General features: G+C 33.9%; 1 protein-coding gene across 2 annotated transcripts in view; it reads right to left on the bottom strand.

The window, feature by feature from the left end:
• The window catches only part of LOC143059422 (uncharacterized), a 374671-nt gene that overhangs the window by 157912 nt on the left and 202284 nt on the right, over nucleotides 1–14475 (bottom strand). For both annotated transcript variants that reach the window (XM_076232911.1, XM_076232912.1), the window contains exons 38-42: nucleotides 11879–12072; nucleotides 8521–8690; nucleotides 5506–5759; nucleotides 4731–4850; nucleotides 3540–3748 (exon numbers count right to left, since the gene is read on the bottom strand). In XM_076232911.1, the coding sequence (XP_076089026.1) occupies nucleotides 3540–3748; nucleotides 4731–4850; nucleotides 5506–5759; nucleotides 8521–8690; nucleotides 11879–12072 (947 nt within the window). The remainder of the gene's footprint in view (nucleotides 1–3539; nucleotides 3749–4730; nucleotides 4851–5505; nucleotides 5760–8520; nucleotides 8691–11878; nucleotides 12073–14475) is intronic.

The raw sequence follows: 14475 nt of genomic DNA, 5'->3' as shown, positions 1-14475 counted from the left end.
ATCCTAAACCTGTTTTAAAGTTTTTTAAATTTTGAAATATAAATATGATCTACGGAAAAAAAATAATGTAAATGTAGTATGTCTTACCATAAATTATTCTAAACGTATTGATTAATATAATAACATAATTTGCAAAATAAATATAAAAAATAAAAGTAATTTATATATAAATTATCTTTAAACAATACATCAATATAAATATGAAATTTTCAATGCAAAATTAAGAAAAAAGAATATAAAATTATGACATTGTTTTGGTACAAGTGAGTTGAATTCAATTTCGACTTGATTGGTTATAAAAGGTTAAGAGATAAAATTGTGCAATTTTTATATCAATACATCGAATTTTCATTGTTGACAAATCCTGACAATCCGTCAATGTATATATGTTTTAAGCAGGAACAGGAGAATAGATAATTAGATAATAATAAGATATTTTGTTTTCAAAATTAATATAAAAAATGAGTGTAATTTATATAACTAACCGTATGACTATCCTAATACCATCATAAGACACCTCTCGTTTTGTCCTAACTTTATGACCAACTTTAAGAGAAGTCATAATTTAGGACCGCTTTGTGAAACCCACTTAGGACTAAGATATGTCGTAAGACCATCCTAAGACATGTCTTAGTCCTAAGACAGCTTCGTGAAACTGGGCCCTGGTGTTTATAAGGGACATTTATAACCTTTATTTCTTGTAAGAAAGGAAGTGCAAACATATACCAATTTTGAAAGTTTTTGCTTGTTTATTGTATTTATTATAATACAACAAATGAATTTGAATTAAAGGTTAAAATGATGGTTTAGGTTTATTGCTTATTACTGACCAGTGCAAGACTCAAAAGACCATACCAAACCGAAAAATACTTGGCACCTAGTTTTTATACCTTCATTATAACAGATACGGTTTAACAGGATATATTGACAAAAGGTTAATTTGAGCAATCCATTTTAAATGGAAATGATGGAAATATTACCATGGAATTCCATGGAAAAAGAAACTCTATGGAATATATTTCCATGAAATTCCATGGAAAAACATCATGGAAAATATTTCCATGGTCCATGGAAAACATTTCAGATGGAAATATTATTTCCTTTTTTCTCTTTTTTTATGACATGGTTATTTGGTGAAATAATAAGTCGCTTGTTTGTTTTATCTTCAGGGAATAAAAAAGGGGGAGGGTAATTGATTTGATTCCAAATGGCTTCCAATCTACTGTAGTAACATGCAATAATATTTCTATTGAATTTGAATTGAATATTGAAAAACGTATTGAACAAATGATTCTTTGTGGATTTTTTTGATTTTTTTTATTACTTTCAGGGGATTTACTATACTATTAAATGGAGCTGCCAACAGATTGCATGCAGATAATCCAGTTATCTTTACTCTGCATTTACTATCGTTGGAAGTACAGAGACAGCAAATTAATTTTACAGAAGGGAAGAGCACTTTACATGTATCCTTTTGCATAAATAACCCAGAGAATCAAAGTGGCAGTGTGGTCTAGTACGTGCAACTTGAATTGGTGCATGCATATCCTGCTGGGGATTTATTTTTGGGATCCCGCTTATTTTCTGGGAATCCCAGTATATTCCAACCAAAATCCCAGTATATTTCCACTGGGATTTACATTGAGGTTCCGCTTCTTTTGCGGGATTTTGAAATTTTATTCAATTTATTTCCACTGGGATTTACATCGGGATCCCCCTTCTTTTACTGGAATCCCGAAACTTTATCCCAGTGGAGTTAGGTGGGATCCCAATTGAAATCCTACAATATCCCAGTAGGATCCAAGTTTATTTCCACCATGATTAAAGTCGGGATCCCGCTTCTTTTGCGGGATTCCCGAAATTTTATCCCGATGGAATTAGGTGGGATTCCCAAAATTCCAGCCGGAATCCAAGATTTATTTTTTCTTGGGTTTTCCATGGATTTCCATGGAAAACAGGTTTCAATACTCCATGGAATTCCATGAAAAAATATTCCGTGGAATTCCTTCGAAGTTTTCCATGATAGATGATGGAACATCTAGGGATAGGCACACTGGTGAATTGTTTTATACTATATGTTGACCTCTAGATGTTGTTTTTATTTGTTTTGTTTGGTGGGCTGCAGTTTCATTAAAATAACCCTTAAAATCCTTTTATTCACTTTTTAGAATTTCGCATTTATTCATAAAATCAAACTTTTATTAGGGTCAATGATTACAGTTGAATAGAATTTGGAGGCTCATCACCAGCTTTAAAGTTTACTTGTATATACTTATTTCCACTGGATCACAAATTAACACAAAGGTTACTTACATGAGATCCTTCCTGCAAACTGAACTTGTCAGAAAACAAGAAAAATCTTATAAAGCAAAATCTTCTATTTGCTTAGGCCACACCAATTTGATAAATAGTTCTTCGGACATTTGCTCTAAAAAAAATTGGGGCGAGCGAGCGACATTTTTTTTTGTTTTTTTGACAGGTGAGTGGTCTGCAAGAGGAGCGAGCGATATCTTTTTTTTTAATGCTAGTTTTATCATATGCAAACAGAATAAGAAGGAAAACCACTGATGTGATGATGCATAAGGCCTGTCATCCCATTTGAATACATTATTCTGACTCTAAGCAAGCAACTGTAGACTCTTTCACCTTGCAGAAGCAAATAAAAAAAACTTTTTATAATAAATGTGAATTACAAATGGCAATACCAATGAACTTCACAAATGTAAAGAGCATGCAAAACACATGACAATTATTAAATTGATACTTTTAGTTTGTAACTTTTTGATGAACAGCCTTTTTTGACAATGTTAAAAGGTTTAATCAAATTCAACCAATGGCTGTTCAAAAAATAAATGTATGGGGGGAGAGAAGGAAGGCACTTTTTATTTGACCCCACCATGCATACATTTGAAATTGGATATTTCATTTAAATGTTCAAGCAATCTTTTTTAAATACCCACCACCCATCAAATTTTAATACAGGTGCCTTCCTCCCCCATACAATCAATTCTGGAAAGGCCCTAAACAAAAGATGGGATTTTCTCATGGTTGAAGAGTTTTTAGTTGCCTATAATTGCTTACATCTACTTCTTTTGAATTTTGGTGGATAGTTGTCTTAATGGCAATAAACCACATCTCCTTATTGTTATATTAAGAGCTGTGCTTGGAAACTAAAAGACAAACAGAAGGATATGTGTTCTCATCAAAACCTGTCTTTGTTTAAATTTAACCAACTCTGCCGTATGTTCTATTTGGCTGCTGAATCCTTCCGGGTGTATCCAAACTTGATTTAGGACGTAATATAAGTCATACCATATCAAGCGGTGGCAGGGAGGCTGAAAAGAGGCAGTGTTTAGCACCATTGGCATAACATAAGAGTAATAGTTACAGACAGGTAGATAAAGATTTGTTTGTTGATTGTCATCCAATAAGAACCATTGATACAAAGTAATATAATTTATAACTGATATATCAGACAAATGACAGATGCAAAGTAATGGCAATAGCTTAAAAGCCTTAGTCAGGTTATAACTACTTACTGAATCTCCTGTTCCATTTGTATATGTTGTCCAAGTCACACTGTCATTAGAACTAGTCACATAGAACGATCTCACCCAATTTGGCTGGTCCTCTTGTCCCTGTATTTGTACAGTGTGGATCCAGTAATCATCTGTTAAGAATACCTGTATCCACTGACTGGTATCCTGAACAGATGGAACCCATGCTCCAGTCAGACCACCAAAACTTACTGAAAATCAATATTATAACCTTAAGGTGGTATGGGTGTCTTCCTCCATCTTGGATTGTAAAAAACAGAGAACCAAAGGTCCAGATTTTCTATCAAGTTAGTAAAATTTGATGCAGGAATGCAGATATTTAATGTGAATTTTCATTTAAAAGAATCAATTTATAAGAATATAACTTATAAATATTGATATTTTTGCAAATGATGATTATTTTTGGTTGTTCTTAAAAATAAATTAAATTGGCATTTTAAGGGGAGGTAACTCTAAAACAGTGCATTTTCTGAAGGATTCTACATGGAATTTTCCTATTTTGTATTTTAGCGGGAAAAAACGTACGGTGACCCTATCTTTTCTTTTGATATTCTCAAAGCATTGTCTGAAAGCTATCTTTTTCTTAAGTATTTAACAATTCTATCATTTTGTTTAGTTTCTAATCACAAAATTGTGTTTTTTCCTGTATAATCTATACAAAATGTGTCATTTTGTCACGCCCTGTAGCTTGAGAAAATGCGCGGTGACCTATCATTTTTATAACATTTTTCAACATATATCAATAGATACTACGTTTTGGCAAAGTATGAACAAATTCTATCATTTTTATTTTAGACTCCCATACCATCTTAACTGTGACATCCAGTAGTTACAACTAGAGCCTCTTAACACTCAGTGTAAAATATCCATAACTTAATGTCTCAACCCATGTGAAAATAAGCAAAGAGCATGAAATGAAGGAATTATTTCTTAATGAGAAGTATTGAAACCATAAAGAGCTTGTTCAATATACATTTATCTAAATTTTGTATCTTTGTTGAAATTAGTGTTCAGTTTGTCCGAATCTTTTTTTCTAATGAGTTATAATTTCAATTAACTGTCCAATTGTTTCACCTTTCATTGCTATTCAAGGTCAGGAAGTTGGTTTATTTAAATTTGGTCATCTCCAAAGCTGGAGGGTTGACAAGTATGTATAATTTTAATAGTTCTTACCATCGAGAGCTGTCATATTAAGCCTTGCCCGATCACCACCACTGACTTCCATAGCTGATGACGTGGAGATCCAGTCATCCAGAATTGCTCCACTTTGTATGCCTAAAGCATCTCTACACTCTACAAAATATATTATTTGTATAGATGATTGTCATTTTTTTAAGAGAAGAGGAACATATAAGCAATTAAATTATGTTAGATATTAATTAAAGAATTTTGTAAGCTGTGAGAATTGATTAAAACTTATCAGTATGTGTTACCAAAAGTAAGGTAGCCCTTGTCCTGTTACAAATATTTTCAGACATAAGAGCTAAGAACGGCACTTTTATTATTTTTAAAAATGATTTTACAGACTTTACAACATAATGATGGCTTTATTGGCATCTTTCTGATTTGGTTCATGAGCACCCAAACAATAATTGCTATCATGATATGTTATTTTTTAGAAACAGTGTTCTATTTATTTATAGTGGATTGGGAAACAAGTTATTGCAACTTATATCAACCCAATTCCACTTTGCGGGTTGGAGTGCTGCCTTTTGACGATATTATAATTAGATTTATGAAAGTTAAATTATCAAAATACTTTTCATTAGATATCAAAGACTCATTTGAGTACTTTAGAACTCGCAAGTATTATGAATGAGTACTCGAGTATTAAATTTCTGATTTTTTGACAAATCTTATTTCAGCCTTTAGAATGAAAATTAATATGCTAGTCTTAAACCTGAAGAATGTGAAATATTTTTTTAGATAAAATATTGTTGTAATTTACCGTATTCATAATAGTAATATCCAGGCACACGAAAAAAAACCTCCCCCGTCATATTATCGACTTTGAGAGAATATAGAATCACTCCATATTCCACATCCATTAGACAAGAATTATCCACTAGGAATGTTATACTAGCAGCTGCTCCTCTAACTGGACTTCCATGGTCTGTAACTATAGCAGTAAAACTCAGGGTTGTATTGGCTGTATATACTTCATTGTACAAGTCATGTGTGGCATTGTAATCTAAAGCTGGACTGAAAAACATATTAAATACATAGTTCATTGTGCAAGTCATGTGTGACATTGTAAACGAAAGCTGCACTAAAAAAAGAACGTATTAAATACATAGTTCATTGTACAAGTCATGTGTGACATTGTAACCTAAAGCTGCACTAAAAAAGAACGTATTAAATACATAGTTCATTGTACAAGTCATGTGTGACATTGTAACCTAAAGCTGCACTAAAAAAGAACGTATTTAATACATAGTTCATTGTACAAGTCATGTGTGACATTGTAACCTAAAGGTGCACTAAAAAAGAACGTATTAAATACATAGTTCATTGTACAAGTCATGTGTGACATTGTAACCTAAAGGTGCACTAAAAAAAGAACGTATTAAATACTCAGTTCATTGTACAATTCATGTGTGACATTGTAACCTAAAGGTGCACTAAAAAAAGAACGTATTAAATACATAGTTCATTGTACAAGTCATGTGTGGGCCGGCATTGTAACCTAAAGCTGGACTGAAAAAAAGAATATATAAAAAAACACCTTCTATTGACTGCACTATTGTTGTAGCCTTTGAGCTCAAATGGTAGAGCAGTGGCTTACTTTTCCAAGGGTCCTAGAAATAAACCAATTGAAGCTAGCACAATGGTAATTTTAGAGACTTCGTTGGTAACATTTGCCACACCAACTGAACACATGCTCCTAAGATCCTGTGTTGCTCACCTTGGTCTATCTGTGCATATTAAACAAAAGACACAGATGGATTGATGACAAACTTGTGTTTTGGTGATGTGTTTGTAGATCTTACTGTACTAAACATTCTCGCTACATACAATTATCTCTATCTATAATGGCCCATTAGATACAGAGGAAAATATTTTGTTAAAAATTTACAAAAATTAATAAAGTGTATGAAAATTGTTAAAAATTGACTGTAAAGGGGTCAACTGACCATTTTGGTCATGTTGACTTATTTGTAGATCTAATTACTTTGCAGGACATTATTGCTGTTTACAGTTTATCTCTATCTATAATAATATTCAAGATAATAACCAAAAACGGCAAAATTTCATTAAAAATTACCAATTCAGATGCAGCAACCCAACAGCCGGTTGTTCGATTCATCTTAAAATTTCAGGGCAGATATATGTTGACTTGATAAACAATTTAACCCATGTCCAATGGCTCAAAATGCTTTGGTTTCAGAGTTATAAGCCAAAATCTACATTTTACCCCCTATGTTCTATTTTTAGCCATGGCGGCCATCTTGGTTGGTTGGCCAGGTCACCGCACACATTTTTTAATTTAGATACCTCAATGATGATTGTGGCCAAGTATGGTTAAATTTGGCCCAGTTGTTTCAGAGGAGAAGATTTTTGTAAAAATTTACAAAAATTTATGAAAAATTGGTAAAATTGACTATAAAGGGCAATCATTCCTTAAGGGGTCAATTGACCATTTAGGTAATGTTGACTAATTTGTAGATCTTACTTTGAAAGACATTATTGCTGTGTACAGTTAATCTCTATCTATAATAATATTCAGGATAATAACCCAAAACGGCAAAATTTCATTAAAATTGCCAATTCAGGGGCAGCAACCAAAACCAAGTTGTTCAATTCGTCTGAAAATTTCAGGGCAGATAGATCTGGATTTGATAAACAATATAATCCATGTTAGATTTGCTCTAAATGCTTCGGTTTCAGAGTTTTAAGGCAAAATCTACATTTTACCCATATGTTCTATTTTTAGCCATGACAGCCCTCTTGGTTAGTTGGCCGAGTCACCGGACACATTTTTTCAACAAGATACCCCAATGATGATTGTGGCCAAGTCTGGTTAAATTTGGACCAGTAGTTTCAGAGGAGAAGATTTTTGTAAAAATTTACAAAAATTTATGAAAAATAGGTAAAATTGACTATAAAGGACAATAACTCCTTAAGGGGTCAACTGACTATTTTTGTCATTTGACTTATTCGTAGATCTTACTTTGCTGAACGTTATTGCTGTTTATTGTTTATCTCTATCTATAATAATTTATCAAGATAATAACCAAAAACTGCAAAATTTCATTAAAATTACCAATTTAGGGGTGGCAACCCAACAATCGTTTGTCCGATTCATCTGAAAAATTCAGGGCAGATAAATCTTTGCTTGTTTAACAATTTTACCCCATGTCAGATCTGATCTAAATGCTTTGGTTTCAGAGTTATAAGCCAGAATCTATATTTTACCCCTATGTTCTATTTTTAGCCATGGTAACCATCTTGGTTGGCTTGCCGGGTCATCAGACACATTTTTTTAACGAAATACCCCAATGATGATTGTGGCGAAGTTCGGTTAAATTTGACGAAGTAAATTCAGAGAAGATTTTTGTAAAAGTTAACAGACGACGCAGAACGCAAAGTGATGAGAAAAGCTCACTTGGCCCTTTGCGCCAGGTGAGCTAAAAACTGCTAAAAATGCTTATTATGTTCCTTTTTTGGCCCCTACTTCCTCAACTAGGACCATAACCCTATATCAATTCCAACCTTCCTTTTGTGGTTATAAACCTTGTGTTCAAATTACATAGATTTCTATTTACTTGTACTAAAGTTATTGTGTGGAAACGAAATGTCTTCGTTTGATGCAGACTACAACTTGATAACAATATACGACCACAAAATTTTTTGCGGTTGTATAAAAAATTTATTATGTTAAATCTTTTTTAATTTATAATGATCTTTTACTTGACTGTTTCTTGTATGTTTTTATGCATGTGTAAATGTTTGATATTTTTACCTGATTGAAATGGATGACAAGGAAAACACCAGCAAACTGTTAAAATCACTGTCAACATCACTAGCAAAAAGCTGTGCAATAGCTGAAAGCTGCATAGATGGAACAGCAATCAAATCAAAATTTGTCTGTGTTAGCTCTGGACAATTGTCATTTACATCTTTAATCTTTATCTATAAACAAAAAAAATATATATTTTGTTTAGAAAAGTTGGAAGTTGGGAGACCATGTGGCTTAGTATGTCTATCCATCCCTGACAGAATCTACAACTAACATAAAGAGGTACAACGTTTCAACAAATGTCATTTCAATTAAATATTTCAGTTTAATTTAATTTCAGATAGCTAACATTATAATTAATCGAATCCTTACATTAAAAGTAAACAAAGGAAAAGAGGGTTACATTAAATAAGGTTTCAAAACTTTGTCAAGAATAAGACTGAGCATAAAGTCCTTGATTATGAAAGTGATACGACAGAAGACACATCTTGGTTGATGGAGGAGATACCAACTTGTTCCAATTGATGGAAGAGATACCAACCTTAATTATGATGGTTCTAGTTGATGGTGGAGATACCAAACTTAAATGTCATGGTTCCTGTTGATGGAAGAGATACCAACCCTAACTGTGATGGTTCCAGCTAATGGAAGAGATACAAACCTTAACTGTGATGGTTCCTATTAATGGAGGAGATACCAACTCTAATTGTGATAGTTCCAGTTAATTTAGGAGATACCAACCTTAAACAGTGATGGTTCCAGTTGATGGAGGAGATGCTAACCTTAATTGTGATGATTCCAGTTGATGGAGGAGATACCGACCTTAACTGTGATGGTTCGTGTTGATGGAGAAGATAGTAACACTAACTGTGATGGTTCCAGTTGATAGAAGAGATACCAACCTTAACTGTGATGGTTCCCGTTGATGGAGGAGATACCAACCCTATCTGGGATGGTTCCTGTTGATTTAGGAGATACCAACATTAACTTTGATGGTTCCAGTTGATGGAAGAGATACCAACCCTAACTGTGATGGTTCCTGTTGATTTAGGAGAAACCAACATTAACTTTGATGGTTCCAGTTGATGGATGAGATACCAATCCTTACTGTGATAGTTCCTGTTGATTTAGGAGATACCAACATAAAATGTGAAGGTTCCAGTTGAAGGAGGAGATACCAACATTAACTGTGATGGTTACTGTTGATGGAGGAGATACCAACTTGTTCCAATTGATGGAGGAGATACCAACCTTAATTATGATGGTTCTAGTTGATGGAGGAGATACCAACCTTAAATGTCATGGTTCCTGTTGATGGAGGAGATACCAACCCTAACTGTGATGGTTCCAGCTAATGGAAGATATACAAACCTTAACTGTGATGGTTCCTATTAATGGAGGAGATACCAACCCTAATTGTGATAGTTCCAGTTGATTTAGGAGATACCAACCTTAAACAGTGATGGTTCCAGTTGATGGAGGAGATACTAACCTTCATTGTGATGATTCCAGTTGATGGAGGAGATACCAACCTTAACTGTGATGGTTCCTGTTGATGGAGAAGATAGTAACACTAACTGTGATGGTTCCAGTTGATAGAAGAGATACCAACCTTAACTGTGATGGTTCCAGTTGATGGAGGAGATACCAACCCTATCTAGGATGGTTCCTGTTGATTTAGGAGATACCAACATCAACTTTGATGGTTCCAGTTGATGGAAGAGATACCAACCCTAACTGTGATGGTTCCTTTTGATTTAGGAGAAACCAACATTAACTTTGATGGTTCCAGTTGATGGATGAGATACCAATCCTTACTGTGATGGTTCCTGTTGATTTAGGAGATACCAACATAAAATGTGAAGGTTCCAGTTGAAGGAGGAGATACCAACCCTAGCTGTGATGGTTCCTGTTGATGGAGGAGATACCAACATAAACAGTGATGGTTCCAGTTGATAGAGGAGATACTAACCTTAACTGTGATGATTCCAGTTGTTAGAGGAAATACCAACCTTAACTGTGATGGTTCCAGTTGATTTAGGAGATACCAACATAAAATGTGATGGTTCCAGTTGATGGAGGAGATACTAATCTTAACTGTGATGGTTCCAGTTGATAGAGGAGATACCAACCTTAACTGTGACGGTTCCTGTGCAAAATATACCTCAGAGGTTTTTTATCGTTCGGCTGCTGTCCTGATGACATATGTAAAATTTCCCCAATATTTAAAGTCTCTGGATAAAAGTGGTGCCATATTGCCTATCATTTTTATTTCTAAAACGTGATTTGTATGTAGAAATAAGAAGATGAGGTATGATTGCCAAATGAGACATCTTTCCAACAAAGACATAATCTAGTAAAGTAAGTCCTGTTGATGGAGAAGATACCAACCTCAACTGTGAAAGTTCCTATCGATGGAGGAGATACCAACCCTAATTGTGATGGTTCCAGTTCATTTAGGAGTTACCAACATAAACAGTGAAGGTTCCTGTTGATAGAAGAGACAACAACCTTAACTTTGATGGTTCCTGTTGATGGACGAGATACCAACTCTAACTGTGATGGTTTCAGTTGATTTAGGAGATACCAACCTTAACTGTGATGGTTCCTGTTGACGGAGGAGAAAACAACCCTAACTGTGATGGTTTCAGTTGATTTAGGAGATACCATCCTTAACTGTGATGGTTCCAGTTGATTTAGGAGATACCATCCTTAACTGTGAGGGTTCCAGTTGATTTAGGAGATACCAACATAAACAATGATGGTTCCTGTTGATGGAAGAGATACCAACCTTAAAGTTGATGGAGGAGATACCAACCATATGTGATGGTTTCAGTTGATTTAGGAGATACCAACCTTAACTGTGATGGTTCCTATTGATGGAGGAGATACCAACCTTAACTGTGATAGTTCCTGTTGATGTAAGAGATACCATCTTTAACTGTGATGGTTCCAGTTGATTTAGGAGATACCATCCTTAACTGTGAGGGTTCCAGTTGATTTAGGAGATACCAACATAAACAATGATGGTTCCTGTTGATGGAAGAGATACCAACCTTAAAATTGATGGAGGAGATACCAACCATATGTGATGGTTTCAGTTGATTTAGGAGATACCAACCTTAACTGTGATGGTTCCTATTGATGGAGGAGATACCAACCTTAACTGTGATAGTTCCTGTTGATGTAAGAGATACCAACCTTAACTGTGATGGTTCCAGTTGATTTAAGAGATACCAACCTTAAATGTGATGGTTCCAGTTGATGGAAGAGATACCAACCTTAACTGTGATAGTTCCTGTTGATGGAGGAGATACCAATCTTAACTGTGATGGTTCCAGTTGATGGAATAGATACCAACCTTAACAGTGATGGTTCCAGTTGAAGGAGGAGTTTTCACGTTATCTTCCACTTGAATAACAACAGTATACAGTGTTACAACCTCATAGTCCAAGGAGAGATCCAATGTAAACAATGCAGTCTGTGTATTTATATTGAAAGTTTCAACAGTAGGATCATTTCCTTCTGGTGTAATAGTAGAGGGAGAACCACATTCTGAAATTAATGCAAATGTCAATAAATGTTAAATACTTAGTATTTTTCATACAAATTAAAGAACCTATGGTAAAACCCAGTTCACATACACCACCTAAACCATATATATCTGTTTATTTAGGTATGATTTGTTTTTCTCTGATGATTTCATATAGATTATGTCTTTATATTATTTACTCCTTGTCATTGTGATAGTCAGACCTTCACCCTAATGAACTTAACTCCAACAGGGATCTTTCTTTCGTTATTTGCAACCACATATCAAAATATGGTGTAAATATGCTGTAACAAAATAAGCATAGTCCAATAGCTGCAACAAAGAGTTCTGAGTTGTTGAATCAAAGTGATAGTTGTAAAGTTTGGTCAACTACAAATATAGCAAGCTGTATCTTACTATATATATATAGATGAGAATTCAAGCTTTTGGCCAAATGATTGTTAAACAGAGGTCAGTGGTTCTTTGCACCCCCCCCCCCACCTATTTTCTCATTTTTCAAATTCTGTTTTGGAAAGCTACTTATTATGTTAAAACATTCCCTGAGGTTTGAAGTTTGTTTGGATGAACTTCAAAACCACTAAAATGAGGTGAGGGTGGTTAACTTTCTGTTATTTCTCAAATATTGTAATTATTACCGGTATTCATTTTGCAGGTGATTTTACAACAAATTTTTATTTTTTAGTGCCTGTGCCAATTTGTTTATTCAATGGTCATGAGAACTGTTTTTTCTTTAAAAAAAATTCCACGCTATTAAATTTAAGAAACAATGGCCAAAAAACGTTATGTTTCCTTCTTTTGACGTTTTTGATGCTTTTTTTACCTCATCCATTTTCTGAAATTAATGGTTTTGAAGTTCATCCAAACAAACTTCAAACCTAAGGGAATATTTTAACGTGATAAGTAGCTTTTCAAAACAAAATTTAAACAAGAATGTGTCCATAGTACACGGATGCCCCACTCGCACTATCATTTTCTATGTTCAGTGGACCGTGAAATTGGGGTCAAAATTATAATTTGGAATTATAATTAGAAAGATCATATTATAGGGAACATGTGTACGAAGTTTCAAGTTGATGTAACTTTAACTTCATCAAAAACTACCTTGACCAAAAACTTTAACATGAACTGCGCACTATCATTTTCTATGTTCAGTGGACCATGAAATTGGGGTCAAAACTTTAATTTGGCATTAAAATTAGAAAGATCATATCATGGGGAACAGGTGTACTAAGTTTCAAGTTGATTGGACTTCAACTTCTTCAAAAACTACCCTGACCAAAAACTTTAACCTTGAAGCGAACGGACGGACGGACGCACGGACGAACGGAGGCACAGACCAGAAAACATAATGCCCCTCTACTATCGTAGGTGGGGCATAAAAATGAGAAAATAGGGGGGGGGGGGGCAAAAACTGGTCTTATCGTACCTTGTCCTTTAAAAAGTAAAATTTTCAAAATATCTTTTCCTGCATGTTAAATACATACAAACTACTTATTTAAGTATTATTACTATGTAAAAGATTTATAATAGCTAGAAATTTTGAAATTGGAGGTGTAAATGGGATGGATGGGGTGGGTTCAATATACCGTAGCAGGGGGTTCAAAATACCATGGTTAAGAAAAAATTTTAAAACATCTTTTCAAGCATGGAAAATATATGCAAACTACTTGTTGGAGTATATTAATTACTATGTAAAGGAATTGCTAGAATTCTTGAAATTAAAGACCAAACACCCTATTCAGTTCCACCAGTGATTTTTCCTTAAAATTTTGTGAGAAGGAATATCATGGTTTGAGGAACAAAATGTGATGAAAAAAAAGGGTGTCACCGACTTGGTTTTGTCACTATGGCAATCTCAGTTTCATGGTTTCCCGAATACTAACATGATATTTGCTTGTTATCTAAACTCTAAAAAAAAAAAATACCAATACATATATCAAACCTACAAGCATAATTCTTGTTTCACAGAAAGAAGCACAGACGGTCTTCTTTATAGCATTATGTTTCCCCACTAAGACGAGTGTAAACAAATTATTCCATCTACTCTAGTTTGTGAATTCATTAATTCTGAATATTTAAAATATAACGAAATTAAAATTATAGGTATACTATATGAATTAAAGTTTTTGATTCTAAAACGATCTGCATCCATTTAACCAATCATAAAACACGATCCCAGTTTTTATTACCTTACATGTTTTGATTAAACGAGACAGTAAATATGATATACCAAAAGTTTTTAATTCAAAAATTAATTTAGAATCTAAGAAATTTCAATTTTTTCGGCATTGTAGCTTTATAAAAGTGAGAAATTTGTGTTGGATATTATTCTTGGAGCAGTTGTTTTAGTCATAAATTACATTTACAACAATTAAGTGTTAAACACCGTAAATTTTGATTTTAAT

The sequence above is a fragment of the Mytilus galloprovincialis genome, chromosome 14 (genome assembly GCF_965363235.1).
Source record: "Mytilus galloprovincialis chromosome 14, xbMytGall1.hap1.1, whole genome shotgun sequence".
In the NCBI taxonomy this organism is placed as follows: Eukaryota; Metazoa; Mollusca; class Bivalvia; order Mytilida; family Mytilidae; genus Mytilus; species Mytilus galloprovincialis.
The sequence above is the reverse complement of the archived record's forward strand: the minus strand, read 5'-3'. Positions and strand labels throughout refer to the sequence as shown.